At 67.1% G+C, this 16,433-nt stretch overlaps 4 protein-coding genes across 4 annotated transcripts; 1 reads left to right on the top strand and 3 right to left on the bottom strand.

Annotated features, from left to right (window-relative positions):
* Window positions 1–294: 294 nt before the first annotated feature.
* Window positions 295–1,996, bottom strand: LOC125327386 (protein tyrosine phosphatase receptor type C associated protein). Its single transcript, XM_048306837.1, has 2 exons — window positions 1,853–1,996; window positions 295–1,247 (listed from the first exon to the last, which is right to left on the bottom strand). The coding sequence occupies exons 1-2, from the start codon at window positions 1,853–1,855 to the stop codon at window positions 681–683; spliced, it is 570 nt and encodes a 189-aa protein (XP_048162794.1). The 5' UTR covers window positions 1,856–1,996; the 3' UTR covers window positions 295–680.
* A 116-nt stretch (window positions 1,997–2,112) lies between these two features.
* CORO1B (coronin 1B) lies at window positions 2,113–5,998 on the bottom strand. The gene is made up of 11 exons (XM_048306729.1): window positions 5,947–5,998; window positions 4,976–5,178; window positions 4,770–4,892; window positions 4,562–4,691; window positions 4,310–4,491; window positions 3,972–4,091; window positions 3,793–3,897; window positions 3,579–3,724; window positions 3,435–3,492; window positions 2,817–3,116; window positions 2,113–2,699 (listed from the first exon to the last, which is right to left on the bottom strand). Exons 2-11 carry the CDS (start codon window positions 5,174–5,176, stop codon window positions 2,577–2,579), a joined length of 1,488 nt encoding a protein of 495 aa, XP_048162686.1. The 5' UTR covers window positions 5,177–5,178; window positions 5,947–5,998; the 3' UTR covers window positions 2,113–2,576.
* Window positions 5,999–6,809: 811 nt separating this feature from the next.
* CABP4 (calcium binding protein 4) lies at window positions 6,810–9,698 on the top strand. The gene is made up of 6 exons (XM_048306826.1): window positions 6,810–7,142; window positions 8,278–8,308; window positions 8,559–8,702; window positions 8,778–8,887; window positions 9,217–9,364; window positions 9,445–9,698. Exons 1-6 carry the CDS (start codon window positions 6,891–6,893, stop codon window positions 9,471–9,473), a joined length of 714 nt encoding a protein of 237 aa, XP_048162783.1. The 5' UTR covers window positions 6,810–6,890; the 3' UTR covers window positions 9,474–9,698.
* An 828-nt stretch (window positions 9,699–10,526) lies between these two features.
* LOC125327295 (oxysterol binding protein) lies at window positions 10,527–16,272 on the bottom strand. The gene is made up of 13 exons (XM_048306699.1): window positions 15,959–16,272; window positions 14,949–15,157; window positions 14,062–14,309; window positions 13,791–13,989; window positions 13,386–13,491; window positions 13,252–13,306; window positions 13,018–13,149; window positions 12,687–12,932; window positions 12,476–12,596; window positions 12,289–12,392; window positions 12,104–12,199; window positions 11,840–12,021; window positions 10,527–11,755 (listed from the first exon to the last, which is right to left on the bottom strand). Exons 1-13 carry the CDS (start codon window positions 16,267–16,269, stop codon window positions 11,317–11,319), a joined length of 2,448 nt encoding a protein of 815 aa, XP_048162656.1. The 5' UTR covers window positions 16,270–16,272; the 3' UTR covers window positions 10,527–11,316.
* Window positions 16,273–16,433: the final 161 nt, after the last annotated feature.

Here is a 16,433-nt window from a genome sequence, read left to right on the forward strand (position 1 = left end):
GCCTTCGGGGGTGTGGCCCCTGTGGGGGCGTGGCCTTTGGGGGTGTGGCCCCCCCTAGGGGCGTGGCCCCGCTGCTGGATGTGTGCGAATTAAAGGACTTGCTGAGGCTGTGGTGGTCCCTGTGCTGGGGCTGGGGGGACCTGGGGGGGCCACTGGGAGGGTGGGGGGGTTGCCCCACCAGGGGAGGGTGCAGGCTCCGCCCCCTCTGTGATGCCCCGCCCCTTTACCAAGCACCTCCCCCTTTGCCGTGCCCTTCCGATTGGCTCCGCCCACCTCTGCAAACCACGCCCCCGATCCAGGCAGAGCTGCTTTTATTGGTCAGTGCCCAGGCCCCTGCAGCCAACCGGGAGCCTCGGCTGGGGGCAGGCAGGGGACAGAGAAGGGGTCCCTTTGCTGGCAGGGAGGTGACACCACGGGCAGGTGACATCACGGGGTGGTGACATCACGGGGTGGTGACATCACAGGGAGGTGACATCACGGGATGATGACATCACGGGGTGGTGACACCACGGGCAGGTGACATCACGGGGTGGTGACATCACAGGGAGGTGACATCACGGGGTGGTGACATCACGGGCAGGTGACATCACAGAGTGGTGACATCACGGGGTGGTGACATCACTGGGAGGTGACATCACTGGGAGGTGACATCACGGGGTGGTGATGTCAGGACGATGGCATCACAAGGCGGTGACGTGTGGCCGCACGTCCCCCCAGGCCGCTGTCCCCGAGAAGGCGTGCAGGTCACTGAGCAGGGCCTCAGCGCTGCCCCCCGCCACCTTCCCCCCGGTCAGGGGGCTCTCCCCGCCCTCCGGAGCTGCCTCGGCCTCCTCCTCATCCTCCTCCTTCTCATCTTCCTCCTTCTCCTCCTCCTGCTCATCCTCCTCCTCCTCCTCCTCCTGCTCCGGCCGCCGCTCCAGGCTCCAGGGCATCAGCTCTTCCTCCTCGTCCCGCACAGCCACCTCCCCGTCACCGTCCCCGAGGGCCACGGCGGGGTCCTCCGGTGAGCGCAGCCGGTGCCATTGCCCCCGCAGCAGCTCCAGCGCCCGGCGGCCCAGGGGCCGGGGGTGGTAGCGGCCGGCCGAGAGGCGGCACAGGTGGTGCCAGGCCAGCGCCAGTGCCAGTGCCAGGCACAGCAGGAGGCCCAGCAGGGCAGCCACCGCCTGGTCATTGCGGGTCCCCGCGGGGACCCCGGCCTCAGCCGGCACTGCCAGTGCCAGCAGCAGCGGGTGCCACCGCGGGCCAGCCTGTGGGTGAGGGCAGCAAGGTCAGCGCTGCGTGCCCGGCACGTGGCTTCCCAGAGCTGGAATGCAGGGAAGGGCTGGGGCAAAGGGCAGCGGGGACAGGGGGCAAGGTGCAGCAGCACGGGACAAGGGCTGGGGAGCGGGAGGGGGATGTTACCCCTGGGGAAGGAAGCTGTGGGCGGCGAATGCAGCAGCACCTGCAGGTGCTGGGGGAGAGGAAGCAGGTCCTGCCGCCCCACATGGCTGCAAAGCCCCCCCAGAGCCCCCCAGCGCAACTCGCCCCTTCCCACACGGCTGCAGCCCCATAGCACCCCCTGCCAAAGTCCCAGGGCACCCCAAACCCGGCACTCACAGCCTTCAATGTGGCTGCACAGCCCCCCCCAAACCCACCCCGATATCTGACCCTCCCCACGCTCCCCTGAACCCCCCCAGCCTGCCCCCCAACCCCACTGTACTCCCCTTATCCCCCAACCTGCCCCCCAAACATTCCATACCCCCCTTACCCTCCCACTCCCACCACAACCTCACCCCGGTTCCCTGATCCTGACTCCCCCCACCCATCCCCCACCCCCCAATCTCCCACCCCGCCCGGTTTTTGGGGTGCTCACCATCAGCGGGTGCAGCCAGAGCGGGTCCCGATGCCGCGGGCACGCTCCGAGATGGGGGAGCCCCCCCCAACTTCCTGCCCCCGCAGCGGATGTGCCGGAGCGGGGGGAGGCCGAGCGCTGCACCCCCCTCCAGCTCCCGCTACCCAAAATGCCGCCCTGTGCCCCCCCACTTCCTGCCGAGGCGCCGAGCTCCCACCCGTGACTGCTGCGCCTTCCTGCCCCCACTTTGTCACCCCCCAGGTGGCCCCCGCGACCACAGCTTTTCTTATAAATCCTTTATTTGGAGTGAAAATATAGTTTTTGACCCTGCACTGGAAGGGAGAGGGGGGATGCAAGGAGGAGGAGGAAGGGGGAGAAAACCCCCAAAATATAAGGGGGTCAATATGTCACAGTTGAAGGAGGCAGATCATGCCCTGCCCTATAGGAAACGGGGGAGACCCCACACAGGGATTGAGGTGTGCAGGGGGTAATCTTTGATCCCAAGAGCAACCCCCAGCCCGACGAACGGGGGTGGGCAATAATGGTCCATGATTTGGGGGGGCAGCACCCAGTAAGGCAACGGGGGGAAGTGGGGAGCTGCCAGAGGGGCAGCCAGCCCCCCAGTGGGAGAAGGGCCCGGAGCGGGGCAAGGGGGTGCACCCCAGGGGGATGGGATGCTTCAGGGGGGTCCCTGGGGCGCAGGCGTGGTCCCTGGGGCGGTGGTCCCTGAAGGTTGGGGGGTTCCCTACACGTGGCCGTTCTCGAGGCGGCTGAGCTGCTCCTCCAGGCGGGAGATGCGCTGGCCCTGCTCCGCCACCAGCGCCCGCAGCGCCGCCACCTCCTGCAGCACCTCCTCCAGGCGGCCCCCCTGAGCGACAGCCCCGTCAGCCGCGCCCGCACGGACACGCCCAGCAGAGCCACACCCACAGCGGCCACACCCCTCCGCCCCTTCCCCCTTTCCCCCTTGTCCCTTTGTCCCCCTTACCGTGGTGTTGCCGGAGCCGAGCACCGGGGGGGCACTGAAGCGAGTGGACGCAGGGGCGGTGGGGGGCGTGGGGGGCGGCGTGGTGGCCCCGGTGGTGGCGGTGGCGGCGGTGGTGGCGCGGCCGTCGTGCAGCAGTGACCGCCGGCTCACCTTGAGGTCGCGCTGCTTGCTGGGGACGTAGGCCTGGCGCAGGGACACCAGCACGGGCCCCGCCGTGCGCCCCGCCACCCACTCCTCCGCCTCCATGGCCGCCTCGGGGCCCGCCGTATCCGGGTACAGGTCGTCCTGGAACAGGTCAGACTGCCCCCCCGACAGGGTCAGAGGGGTGGCGTCCTCAGGGGGACCCCCAGAGAGACGCGTGGACCCCCCCCATCGCTCCTGTGTCCTGCTCAGGGACCTCACACACGCACCCCACAGGGACCCCCACACAGCCTGATTAGGGACCCCTTACCCAGTCACCACGTCCTGCCCAGGAACCCCCCCACAGCCCCATGTCCTGCCCTGTGACCCCTCTCAGTCCCCCCTGGAGACTCCCACCAGCCCTACTGGGTCCCCCCATGCCAAATTCCCCTATCCCCACCCCACTCCCATCCCCACCCCACTCCCATCCCCACCGACCTTCCTTGGCACGGTCATGATGATGGGCTCACACTTGCGCTCGTGCAGCTTGTAGAACCTGCCGGGGGAGCAGAGGGGGTCATGGAGGGTTTGGTGGGGGGGTCTGGCGGTCCCTCACCTTGTCCCCTGCGTCCCTGTGCCCACCTGGCGATCTCGCACTTGCTGACGTCCAGCCCGCGCTTGGGCATCCAGCCCATTCCCCGCTGGGGCTCCTTGCTGGTGAAGGTGTTGAGGAAGTGGATGTAGGGTGGCTCCTCCGTGATCTCGAAGTACCGGATGCTCGAGTCCCCCTGGGGACACACCGTTAGGAGGGTCCCTGGCTCCGGGGGTGCCACCAGTGGGGTGGGGGGCTCCGTACCTTGCCACAGACGTAGACCACATTGGTGTCGGGGTCGTAGAAGGGCAGCAGAGCCCCGTTGCTGGAGTCCAGCTCCTGCAGCCCCATGGGCTCCTCCAGGTTCTCCTGCGGTGGGGTGAGGTGTCAGGCACACGGGGGTCCCCCAAATGGTCCTGGGGGACTCCCGGGGTGCCACTCACCGTGTCCCACAGCGCCAGTTGCCGCTCGCTCATGCGGCTGAAGCCGGTGGTGAAGATCTTGCCGTCAGCCAGGAAGATGGCGCGCATGGGACGGGCCCCCTCGTGCGCCCGCTCCTTCTCCTGGGGGGCACGGCCGTCACCGGCACCCGCAGCACCCCGGGGACGGGCACCGAGGGACAGGGGACAGCGGGGAGAACCAGGGGACAAGGACACCCAAGGGACACGGGACAACGGGGTGCACCAAGGGACGAGAGCAGGGAGCAGGGGACTCCGCCCAGGAACCAGCGCAGGGCCGCGCCCTGGTGACACAGGCCCCCCGGGGGGGTGGGGACACTCACGGCCACCACGGTGCCGCGGCGGGGGTCGATGACACGGACGCTCTTGTCCTTGCAGGCGGTGCAGAAGCGGGAGCCATCGCGGCTCCAGCTGACGCTGTAGATGAGGTCAGGGTGCAGCCCATCCAGCCGGTACAGCTCCTCCGCCGTGCCCACGTTCCAGATCAGCACCACGTTGTCACAGCCTGGGGGACACAGCGGGGGTCACCTCGGCCGCGCGGCCCCCTCCCCGTGCCTGCCGTGTCCCCCCCGTACCCGCGCTGAGCAGGACGTTGCGGGCGGTGGGGTGCCAGGTGACGATGCCAACGCGCTTCGAGTGGCCCTCCAGGACCACCACTGGCTCCGTCAGTGGCTGGCTCAGCCCGTTCTCCGGGATCTGCCACACCTGAGGGGACAGAGGGGACAGTGACAAAGCGGGGTGACCCCTGCCACCCCCCCAGGCCCATCCCGGGCCACCCCTCACCATGACGGTGCAATCCTCGGAGCCGCTGGCGATGACGTGGTCGTTGTGGGGACACCAGTCGATGTCGAGGACGGGGCCCGTGTGGCCGCACACCGTGGGGTAGGACTTGTCAATGCGCCCGGTCTGGGGACAAAGTGACAGCAGGGAGGGGGTCACCCACCAGCACAAGCCTCCTCCCCTCCCCCGTGTCACCACCCTGCTGTCACCTTGTGCAGGGGGAGGACGAGGAAGGCGCCGCCGCCGCTGGCCTCCACGATGATGGCGACAAAGGAGGGGTTGACGGCACAGAAGGTGCTGTCCCAGGTGACGCGGGACACACGGATGTCATCGTAGCACTGCTCCGTCTTCACCGGCTGCCCGAACACGTGCCGGAATTTGCTCTGCCGCACCACCTTCCGGAACGACATGGCTGGGGAGCACCCCGGCCCGCGGTCAGGCAGGCTGGGACACCCCAAAATGGGAGGCAGGGCCACCAGGGAGGTGGCCTGGGAACGGGGTGTCCCCTGAACTGGGCTTGTCGCTGTCCCCCAGCCTGGTAAAGGGCGGCTCAGCCACTCCCAGGAGGCAGAAACTGGGGCACACACCCCTGTCCCTGCCCAGCTCCCTGGAGGGAACTCGAGAAGCACCCCAGGAATGGGGGCTCTGAGGAGGACAGGGAGTGTCCCATTCAGGATGGGGACGGGGACAAGGGTGTCCTGCTGGCTACAGGGGTGGGGATAGAAAGGGGTGCAGGGACAGCTCCAACAGATCGGGCACAGGGGTGGCCCTGCTGGCTACGGGGTCAGGGATGGGGTCTGGCACAGGGAAAGGGATGGGGACAAGGATAGGGATGGGGGGCGCGAAGGGGGACAGTGGTGGCCTCATTTTGTACGGGGATAGTGACGAGGGCAGGGACAAGGATGGGGACGGGGGTGGGGTCAGGAATGGGGCCGGCGGTGGCCGCGCTTGGTACAGGAACAGGAATGGGGACAGGGACAGGGCTAGGGACATGGACGGGAAAGGGGACGGGGAGGCCCCGCTGGGTATGGGGACGGGGATGGGGACAGGGATAGGGATGGGGACGGGGACAGGGACAGGGGGTGGCCCCGCAGGGAACGGGGAGGGGGCTTCCCCCGGGAAGGCGGACGGGGGCCGTGCCCGGCGGGGGTCGGTGCCCGGTGCCGGTGCCCGCACTCACCGGCGGGTCGGTGCCCGGGGCCGGTGCCGGTGCCGGTGTCGGGGGCGGCGGGAGCGGCGGCGGCGGCGGCGGCGGCGGGGGCGGGGCAGGAAGTGACCGGGGCCGCCCCGCGCGTGCGCGGCTCCGGGGCGGGGGGAGGGGGGGAGAGATGAGACCGGGGGGCTCGGAACCCTGCGGGGACACGGGGGCACCCCCTGCACAGGGACACCCGTGGGGTACGGTCCCCGTGGACAGCGTCAGTGGGTGGCACAGAGGTGAAAGTGGCGGGTGGCGCAGGGGCAGTGGCAGCGAGTGACACAGGCTGCCACCCCCACCAGTGTCGCCCCGCCGTGTCGCCTCAGGGTGACACAGCAGCCAGGGTCACCCTCTGGGCCTCCCCTGCCCTCATTGTGGGGTGTCCCTCCCCTCCGAACCCCCCTGTGCCCATCCAGTCTGCAATGCCTTGGGGACACGCTACCAGTCCCCATCCTGGGGGGACAGTGAATGTAGGACCTACCTCAGAGGTGGCGGGAGCTCGGGGAGAGGTGCCGGCTGAGGGGACACTGTGGTGGCCTTGCGGTGTCACCGCTGGGGATGTGGGGTGGTCTGGGGACGCTGTGGTGGCTTTGGGGTGTCACCGCCCGGGATGTGGGTCGGTCTGCGGACACTGGTGGCCTTGGGATGTCACCACTGGACTCCGGGCCTCGGTGGGTGACCGCGGGACGCGTGTGGGGACCTGTGCGGTGGCCGGGCTGCGGTGGCCGCGTGGCTGTGTCGGGGGCCGGTGGCCGTGGCTGTTTCCTTCCATTAATCACCGCTAATTGGCTTTGCCTTGCCGGGCCCACGGCGGGGGGAGCCTGGGGGGGTCACGGGGGGTGTAAGAGGATTTCCCTGCTCCTTCCTCCGCCTCGGCCATCCCGGGGTCCCGCTTCCTGCCCGCCCGCTGCCCACCCGGCCCCGGCCCCATGCCACGCTCCCGCGGGGACAAGGGGACCCCCAAGGACACGGAGCCCCCGCAGAAGGGGAAAGGGGGGCACGAGGCGGGGGAGAAACCCCCCAAAGCCCTCGAGGACGGCGGTCCCCCGGCCTCCAAGAATTCCGGCTCCGAGTCCCGGCACGGCGGCCACGGGCAGAAAAGTGGGAAGAAGGGTCCCGTGGACCCCCACGCTGCTGCCACCAAGACCTACTCCCCCTTCCTCAACACCGTCTTCGGCAAGGTGGGGACACCGCGAGGGGGACATGGGAGGTGAGGGTAGGGATGGAGGGACCCTGGAAATGGAGGGGATGTGGGGACAGTGGAGATGGGGACAGGGATGGTCGAGGATACTGTGGATGGAGGGGGGATAGGGGCTTTGGGGACATAGTCAGGGACACTCTGTGACCCTGGGGATGGGGACGTGGGGACAGGAGTAGTCCAGGACCCTGCAGATGGAGGGGATGTGGAGCATTTGAGACATGGGGACATGGAGACAGTGGAGATGGGGACGGTGGGGCTGTTCCAGGACCCTGGCCTTGGAAGGGACATGGGGACAGTGGGGATGGGGATGGGGACAGTCCAGGATGGTGTAGGTGAAGAGGGCAGTGAGGATGGGCTTGGGGACAGTGGGATGGGGACAATGGGAATGTTCTGGAACCCTGGGGATGGAGGGGACATGGGGCCAGTGATGATGGGGTTGGGACACTCCAGGATCCTGAGGACAGAGGAGATGTTGGGCACTGGGGACAAGGTCAGGGCCACTCCGGGTCCCTGGGGATTGAAAGGAGATGGCGACAGTGGGGATACAGACAGGGACACTCTGGGACCCCAGGGATTGGGGCCTGGGAACAGTGGAAATGGGCTCAAGGACTGCCTGGAAACCTGGGGATGAAGGGGACATGGGGCACTGGGAACAGTCAGGGACATCCTGGAATCGTGGGGATAGGTGGGACACAGGGGTGCTGGGGACACTCCAGCGCCCTGGGGACAGAGGGGACATCCCGAGGGGACAACCTGGGCAGGGGCAGCCGAGCTCTGGGCAGGGGGAAAATGCTGTCCCCCCACCTCTGGGGTAAGAACCCCCTCGGCAGCATCCGTGGCTACCCGGCACATCCCATCCGGAGCCTGGGGGTCCTGGGGTGAGACACCCCTGGGGTGGGTGACAGGAGGTGGGACACAGGGACCGGGGCAGGGCAAGTGGGGGGTGCAGGCACGGGGCAGGGCGGGGCTTTGCCTCCAATCCCACTAATCCTCCGCTGGAGTTAATTTTGGCCCATGCTTAACAAAGGTGACACCGAGGTTTGGGGGGGCGGGGGGGGGATGGACACGGAGCTGGGTCTCATTCAGCTGTCACCCCCTCTGTGTGCCCCATGCAGGAGCGGGACCTGTCACCGGAGGAGCTGGATGGTGAGCAGGGGGGACGGGGTGGGGACAGGGCCTAGGGGAATGGGGGGCATGTCCTCGTGGAGGGATCTGGGGTGGGAACAGGGCCTAGGGGGATGGGGGGCATGTCCTCATGGAGGGATCTGCCGTGGGGATGTGGCCATGGAGGGGTCTCCCACATCCAAGAAGGGACCTGCCCCGGGGTGACACGGTGTCTGTGTGACCCTCGACACCTGACAGTGTCCTCCCTGTCCCCACCCGTGGCCACGCCCAGAGCTGCTGGACGCCTTCAAGGAGTTCGACACGGACCAGGATGGCTACATCAGCTACAAAGACCTGGGTGCCTGCATGCGCACGCTGGGGTACATGCCCACTGAGATGGAGCTCATCGAGATCTCCCAGCACATCAAGATGAGGAGTGAGCGGGGTCGGGGGGCCGGGGAGGGGACCAGGGGGTCACCGGGGTGCTGAGGGTGTCCCCTTCCCATGGCAGTGGGTGGCCGCGTGGACTTTGAAGACTTTGTGCAGATGATGGGCCCGAAGCTGCGGGAGGAGACGGCGCACATGGTGGGCGTGAGGGAGCTCAAGATCGCCTTCCGCGAGGTACGGCGGCCGCCTCGGGGACAGCGGGCGTGGCGTCCCCTCCTCAGGGGCACCGCGGCCATGAGGGGACCATGGGGGGTGGGGGTAGTGACTCTGGAAAGAGCCTGGTGGGGACAACGATGATGGGGACGTGAAGGGGATGGTGATCACGGGGAGACCATGGGGAGATGGTGACCGTATGGGGGACTACGGGGTGACCACAGGGAGGAGGAGACAATGACTGTGGGGAAACGATGACCACGGGGTGACCACAAGCGCAGAGCAGACAGTGACCACAGGGAGCTGGGGGTGCCAGCGGGAGGGTGACCCCCACCCCGTGGGCGCCGCAGTTCGACATGAACGGGGACGGGGAGATCAGCACGGCCGAGATGCGCGAGGCCATCGCAGCGCTGCTGGGGGAGCAGCTGAAGGCACAGGAGGTGGACGAGATCCTGCAGGACGTGGATCTCAACGGGGACGGGCACGTGGACTTCGATGGTGAGGGGATCCCTCCTTCCCCGGGGGCCGCGGCAGGGGCTGGGCCCCGGCTGCCCTGACGTGCCCTCCTCGCCCCGCAGAGTTCGTGATGATGCTGTCGTCCCGGTAACGGAGCCACCGGGCAGGAGGGGACCCCCGGATGACCCCTCAGCCCCTCCTCAGCCGCTCCCTGCCCGGCCAGCCGACTCGGGAGCTCTGCCAGCATCAGGGTTCAGAGGGAACAGGCGGAGCGGAGCACCTGGGAATGGGGTAGAGACCCCCGACCCCAAAAGCCACCGGGGGGGGTGGCAGGGCCGGGGGAAGCCGGGGGACCCAATAAACCCCTTTGACCGGGGCTGGAGGAATGTGTCCGGTGGTTGTGGGGAGGGGCGCGCGGTCGGTGTCGCCCCCGGCCACCCGAGCCACCCCCGGGGCCGGGGACGGGGGGGGCCCCAGAGGGGACAGGGGGACAAGGAGCGGGGGGGCTGCCGGGGGCCGCGGCTCCAGGGCCAGGCCGCGCCCTCCCATTGGCTGGATCTGACGCGCTGCGGTCGGCCAACCAATCAGAACGCTCCAATCCAAGGCGGGCGGGAAAATGCCTGCCCTCCGAGAACGGGCACTCAAACCAACTGGCCAATCAGCGCGAGGGTTCGACCAATCAACATGCGCCTCTCATGCCAGCTGGCCAATCAGAGGCCACGTACCATGGGGACGGGAAGGGCATGGGGGGGGTCCTGCGTCACTCCCGGGGGTCCTCACGATCCCCTGGGACATCCCCGCCCCATGGAAGTGCCCCCAGGGGATCCCAGGGCCGCTCAGACCCCCCGCCCACCATCACGTATGTGTCCCCAGGAGCCTCACAGACCAGGTAAGCCCCCCGGCCCACAGGGGACCCTGGGAACAGGCCAAAGGTCCCTCCCAAAAGTCACCCAGGGGTTCCCCAGCACCCCAAATCCTGTGGGGAACACCAGGGGACGCCTCCCATTCTCCCTCAACCCACCACGGGGCAGCAGAGCCTGGGGACTGGACAAGGTGGCACCTGGAGAATCCCAGGAATGGGGTTCAAGTCCCTGTTTGGGTGCTGCCACTCAGATCCCCACAGGAGTAGAGGATCCCCCCAAAACTCAGTCGCAGGGAAGGGCTGCACCCCCTCCCCGACCCCACAGAGCAGGCACAGGGTTGGGGCATTCACAGATTTTAATTTAGTTCTTTTTCTGGAGACAAAAAAAAGAACCAACCCAAAAAAAGGAAAAAATAAAATAAAAAGGCATCAAACGGCCTCAATTTCAGGTTCAGGGGTGCAGAGACTCCCCCCACAGCGCATTTCCCCACCCCTGTAGTGTCTGGGGGTGTAAGGGTCCCACTGTGCCCTGGAGAGACCCCCCCCCCCCCCAAAACCCAGGTCCTCCCCCTGCCCTAAACTTACAGGGAAGGCACCTCATGGGGGGTCCCCACGTGTGGGGGACGCCCCGGGGAGGGTGGGGACCCCCCAAACCGGGGGCTGTGGGGGAGAAGGGGACCCCGATTGCTCTCTACATATATATAATATACACCTATAGAACAGGCTGGGGGGGGAGTCTGGCCCCCCCCGGACCCCAAAAGCACCCAAACTCTTGGGGGTGAAGGGGAACGGGAATAAAAGGGGAGGGGGGGGAGACCAAGGCCAGCCTTGGGCTCGCCCCGCTGCGCCTTCCCCAGGGCCCCCCACCCCGGGGGCGGCCGTGCCCCCCACCCCAGGGTGCCGAGGAGGTAGGTGGGACGAAGGGACCCCCCCCACTCCGCTCCAGCACAGATCTGGGGCGGGGCTGTGTTGGCTCCTGCTCCCCAAGGTCAGTTTGGGTGGGCTAAGGCAAAGCCCGGCCGGCGCTCACGGCGAGGCGCGGGGACACACAGTTAAGACAGACGGATGGACGGGGGGGTCCCGGCCTTCATCCCTCCCCCCCCGCCGCTCCTCCTCCTCCTCCTCGCCGGGCTCAGAAAATATCCGGGCACAAGCTCCAGTCCTGCTTCTCCTTGCTCTCCCAGTAGCCCCCCTTGTAGACGTGCGCCAGCTCCTGCGTCACCGGGTCCTTCTTCCGCTCGAACCACAGCGGTTTGTAGGGATCACAGGGCGTCCCTGGCGGGCACAGCGGGGTCAGGGCCTGGGGGGGACACCGAGGGGGCACATTCCTGTCCAGCAGCCCCGCCTTACCGTCCTCGGTGGCGCGGGCGGCCTCGGCCTCACGGCGCTTGCGGGAGAGCCGCTGTTTCTCCTCCAGCCGCTGCTTCTCGGCGTTGGCCTCGTCCCACCTGCCGTTCTCCATGAGGCGCTGGTCCGGGCGCCGCCGGCTGTCCGTGGGGGCCGTCCCGTTCTCCGGCGCGTTCAGGGTCAGCGCCAGCTCCGAGAAGTAGTACATGTTCTCTGCGTACTTCCTACGGCATGGGAAGGAACGGGACTTGGCGCCAGCCCCACATCCCTGCTCCTGGAGACGCCTTGCTCCCGTTTTCCCCACTCACGGCAGCGGGTTCCGCTTCCACAGCAGCAGCCGGCTGTCCTCGGCCTCGTGGGCTCGCGGCCGCGCCTCGGCTCCGTTGTCGCCCGTTCCCACCTGGACCTTGTAGCAATCCATCTTCTCATCCCACGTGCCCAGCAGGAGAAAATGCACCTTTCCCGACGGGTCCATCACCTCCCCGGTCACCTGGCGGGAGAGGGGACAGCCTGGATCAGGACACACCGTGGTCACGAGCAGCGCGGGCTGTCGCACGGCTCCGTGTCCCTACCTTCCTCGCCACGTCCCGGGAGAAGTAGCTGTAAGGGACAAACTTGAGGCTGCACTTGTCCCCTGTCTTGTGGTTGACGATCTCGATCTCACCCGACTGCAGAGGAGAGGAGACAGTCAGAGCCACCCATGCTCTATTCCCCAGGGATCCACGCCTCCATACACCTCCCATCCACGACTTCCCACCTGGTCTATCCAGAGCTTCCCCACGATGATGTTGTGCACGGTGGTCGTCACTTTTTTCCACGTGTAGTGGTTGCCGGAGGAGTGGAAGACGCAGTGGATGGTACCTGAGGGAGGGGAAATTGTGCTGGAAACCACGCCTGGAACCTTGGGCAGTCCCAAAAACCCCACACGCTCCCGGGGTGCTCACCCAGAGGCATGATGGAGAGGTATTTCCCTCGGAATTTGCTGGTGATTTTGATTTCCTGGCGCAGCGTCCAGCCATGCTTGGAGTCGGCGTGGTGGGCGGCTGCCGGCGGGTGGTGGCTCACCTGGACACAGGATTGGGGACAGCTCAGTGCCGGCCATCCCGGCGGCCCAGGAAAGGCTCATCCTCGGGGGGAGAGAGGAGCCGGCTGCACCTGCTCGCAGAGGGAGCGGTATCCGTTCTCCTCCAGGCGATCCAGCTCGAAGGTTTCCCCCAGGAGCGGGTTGAAGGGTTTGCTGGTGCGGAAGACGGTGGTGGAATAGGAGGACACGGTGAAGGCGGCCACGTAGCACAGCTGCTCCAGGGAGCTCTCGCACCGCGCCGCCCGATCCAGGAGCTCGTGGTATTCCAGGTCCTCCGTCAGCCGCTGCAGCATGGACAGCGGCTCGTTGAAATTCACCTGGAAGAGGGAAACGGGTCAAGAACACCAAAAAAGGGGGTTCCAGGGTGCCCCGCACCCACCCGCCGGCTGCGTCTGTGCTCACTGGCATGGGAATTTTGGACAGCTCCTTCCCGATGCAGTTCTTCATGATGCTCCAGAGGTTGAGGCTGTAGTTGGGTTTGTAGGGAATGCGGGTTCTCTTCTCCTTCTTGGTGTCCTCGACCTGGTGCTTGTACTGGAGAGAGGGGAGACAAAGGCTGTTATGTCCCTGTGACCCCCTCCCAAAACACTTCCACAGGAATTGGGGCACCCCCAAGCCATAAACCACCCATCCCACCTGCTCATCCAGGCTGATATCACTGCTGGTGCCGCTGATGTTGCTCCCGGTTCTCCTGGGAAGAGGGGAAAGGGGGTGAATGTTCCCGAGCAGGGCAGAGCAGCGAGGGGATCCCCCTCTCCCCCAAAACTCACTTGTGGCCCATGATGTCGGGCATGGGGAAGATCTCCGGGGCATCAAAGAACTCGTTGTTGTCGTCGTCCTCATCACTCAGGTCACCTTTGGCGGGGCAGCACAGATCTGGGAAAGGGGATGGGGCTGGTGAGGAAGGGACATCATTCCCAGGTTCCCGCTGAAGGCTCCCCTGTCACCACCAGCCGAGTGAGGGTCACACCCCACCCCAGCTCCGAGGGGTGTCGGATAAGGCACAGAGGAGCCACTCTGGACCCTGTTGTGGATGCCAGAATCACTTGGCTACACGGGTGAGATGGGACAGACACATCCCTCGGGATCAGCGGAGTGAGAGAGGCAGAGCCTTGCTCGGAAAATGCCGGGAAACATCTGGAGGACACTTGGGCAGAACACTTGTCCCTCCCCACCTTTGCTGGAGCCTCCGGTGCCGGGCGTGCTGGCGGGGAGCACCGTGGCACCCCGGAAAGCCCTTTCCAGGTGGTTGTGCTGCTTGGCCAGCTGCTCCAGCGTCTCCTCCAGCCGGATCCGCTGATCCCGCTCCTGCTGCAGCGACTTCTGCCACTTCTTCCCGTGCGTTTGCGCCAGGATCATGAAATCCCGGCAGGCCTGTGGGAAAACAGCGCTCAGCATGGAAGTAGGGCCTTTCCCCGCTACGGAATCCTCGGGACGGCGACTCACGTTGATCATGGCGTTGGAGGTGATGCGGAAGAGCGTGGCCCGCTCGTTGACCTGCTTGATCTTGTCCGTGCTGTCCGGAGGGAGCCGCAGGGCCTCGAGCTCGCTGAGGGAGCGCTGCAGGGCCGTGCCGTGCTTGGCGATCAGGTCGTTGCAGGTGCTCAGGTCCTCCACTTTGCTGGACAGGATCCGCAGGGTGTTCTGCAGCTCCGTCTTGTCCGTCTGCGACACCGACTCATCGCCGGAGTCGTCTGCGGGCGGGAAGGGACAGGGAGTGTGGGATTGTCACATCACGCCAGGGGCTGCTGGTGAGGCTGCCAGGAGGGGCATGGCAGGATCCCCAAATCCCCGAGGGCTCCCAAACACTCTGTTTGTTGGGAGCCAGGCTGTTGTGGTCACACGTGCATGGACACAGCCATCCCCTTCCAAACCTTCTTGCTGGAGCTGCTGGGATGCTGCCCAGGGCACTGGGGTCCTGCCCTGGGGGCATTGGGTTTGTGAGGAACTGGAAGCCTGCCCTAAGGGCACTGATGTTGCCCTGTGATCCTGCCCTGGGGTCACTAGGATGGTGCCTTGGGGACACTGGGGATCCTGTGCTCTGCGGGTCTGGGATTCTTCTCTGGGGGCACTGGGATCCTGTCTTGAGTCCTGTGGAACACTAATATCATGCCCTGGGTCCCGTGGGGTACTGGGATCCTGTCCTGGAATTGCTGCTGCCTGTGTGGCACTGGGATCCCACCTTGGGGACACTGATCCTACCCTGGGCACTGTTGAGCACTGGGATTTCACCCTGAGGGCACAGGGATCCTGCCCTGGGGCCAGTGGAGTCCTACCCTGTGTCCTGTTGAGCCCTGGAATTTCACCCTGCCACGGATCCAGGAACTCCATACCTGACTCCTCCAGCATCTTGACAGCCTTGGCCTTGGCGAGCTCGAGGGCGGTGACCCAGCGCTGCCGCTCCACCTCGGAGCTGGCCTTGAGGTGGTAGGTCTGGGCCCCGCCGTTGGAAATGATGAAATTGCAGGAATCCTCCACGGTGATGTTGGCCGTGGCCAGGTTGATAGTGCCGCGGCACGTGTGACCCATCTCCGCCTTGGATCTGCGCGGGAAGGCCACGGTGAGGGAAGGGCAGGGCCGGGATCCCCGGGATGAGCTCTCCAGGGGCCACGCAGGGGGCTCGGCATTCCCGGTCCGCCAGCCAGGGCTATTAATAGGGAGGGTTTGCTGGCGCCGGAGCAGGGCCAAGGCTGGGGATGGCGCTCTGTGGGGGGACAAATCCACAGCCGCCGGGAGTGGCCTCAGGGATCCGGTGCCTCCCGGATCCTGGCACGGCCCGGGACGAAGGTGAAGTCCCAGCGAGGCCGCGCCGGGCTGGCACTCCCCTTCCACGTCACCGCGTGACAGAGGTGACATCCAGCCGGGACACCCCCAATCCGGTGTCCCCTCCGCCGCCGGCGGTGTAACCAGAGCCGGCAGCTGCCGAAGGCTCCGGTTCCCCATCAATAATGGAGGGACAAGGCCCCCCCCGGCCGGGCTCAGGTGTCCCTGCGGGTGACAACACACGAGGCCACCGGGAACAGCTGCTGGGAGGGACAGCGGGATCCGGGAGCAGCGGGAGGCTGAGGGGGTGCAGACCCCCGCCACCCCCTCAAGTACCCACGGCGACAGGGATGTGGCAATCCCGGGGACCGGGAGGTGACATCCCCGGTGACAGGGATGTGAGAGCCGCGGGGGGAGGGAGGTGACAGCCGCCCTCCTTCCCAGCTGGCACCGGGGGCACCAAGCGCTCCCCAACTCGGTGCGGGGGGCCCAGACCCGCCTTCCTCACGCCGCGGGGGCTCAGCCCGGCCCCAAGGTCACGGGGGGCCCGGGGGGCGTCGGGGCGGGTCCCGGTGCGTACCGGTAGTAGCTGAGCAGCCCATTGCTGAGCACGAACCAGCGGCGCTGGTATCCCTTGATGTAGTTGGTCCACTTGAAGAGCCAACCCTCGCGGGCTGAGCCGGGACCGGCCCCGCCGCCGCCGCCCGCGCCGGCCCCGCCGCCCGCCGCCGCCGTCGGTGCCGTCGGTGCCGCCGTCGGTGTCGGTGCCGCCCCGACGCTCGCCGCCGGTGAGGGCAACGCCGGGGGCGCGCCGGGGGCCGCGGGCACCGCCGCGGGCCCGGGGGGCGCGGCCGGGCTGGGCCCCGCGCCCGCCGCACGCAGCTCCGCCATCGCCGCCGCCGCCGCCGCCGCCCCGCCGCGCTGCCGTCACTCAGCCCGCCTACGTCCGCGCCCCATTGGCGGCCAGGGCGCCAGCGGGGCGGTTCGCGCGTTACGATTGGCCGAGAACGGGATTCTCGCCTGTCAATCAGGCGTGGAGCCAATAGGCGGGGGCA

Source organism: Corvus hawaiiensis, chromosome 6 (genome assembly GCF_020740725.1).
Source record: "Corvus hawaiiensis isolate bCorHaw1 chromosome 6, bCorHaw1.pri.cur, whole genome shotgun sequence".
Taxonomy (NCBI): Eukaryota; Metazoa; Chordata; class Aves; order Passeriformes; family Corvidae; genus Corvus; species Corvus hawaiiensis.

Coding starts and splice junctions, on each gene's coding strand:
- CORO1B (XM_048306729.1), bottom strand. CDS start 5,176: ATGTCGTTCCGGAAGGTGGTGCGGCAGAGCAAATTCCGGCACGTGTTC. Junction 3,117..3,434: donor TCATGACCGTGCCAAGGAAG/GTCGGTGGGGAT, acceptor TCGGGGGGGCAG/TCTGACCTGTTCCAGGACGA. Junction 2,700..2,816: donor TCGGCTCCGGCAACACCACG/GTAAGGGGGACA, acceptor GCTGTCGCTCAG/GGGGGCCGCCTGGAGGAGGT.
- CABP4 (XM_048306826.1), top strand. CDS start 6,891: ATGCCACGCTCCCGCGGGGACAAGGGGACCCCCAAGGACACGGAGCCC. Junction 8,309..8,558: donor GTCACCGGAGGAGCTGGATG/GTGAGCAGGGGG, acceptor GGCCACGCCCAG/AGCTGCTGGACGCCTTCAAG. Junction 9,365..9,444: donor CGGGCACGTGGACTTCGATG/GTGAGGGGATCC, acceptor CTCGCCCCGCAG/AGTTCGTGATGATGCTGTCG.
- LOC125327295 (XM_048306699.1), bottom strand. CDS start 16,269: ATGGCGGAGCTGCGTGCGGCGGGCGCGGGGCCCAGCCCGGCCGCGCCC. Junction 13,150..13,251: donor ATATCAGCCTGGATGAGCAG/GTGGGATGGGTG, acceptor CCCTCTCTCCAG/TACAAGCACCAGGTCGAGGA. Junction 11,756..11,839: donor TGGAAGCGGAACCCGCTGCC/GTGAGTGGGGAA, acceptor CCCATGCCGTAG/GAAGTACGCAGAGAACATGT.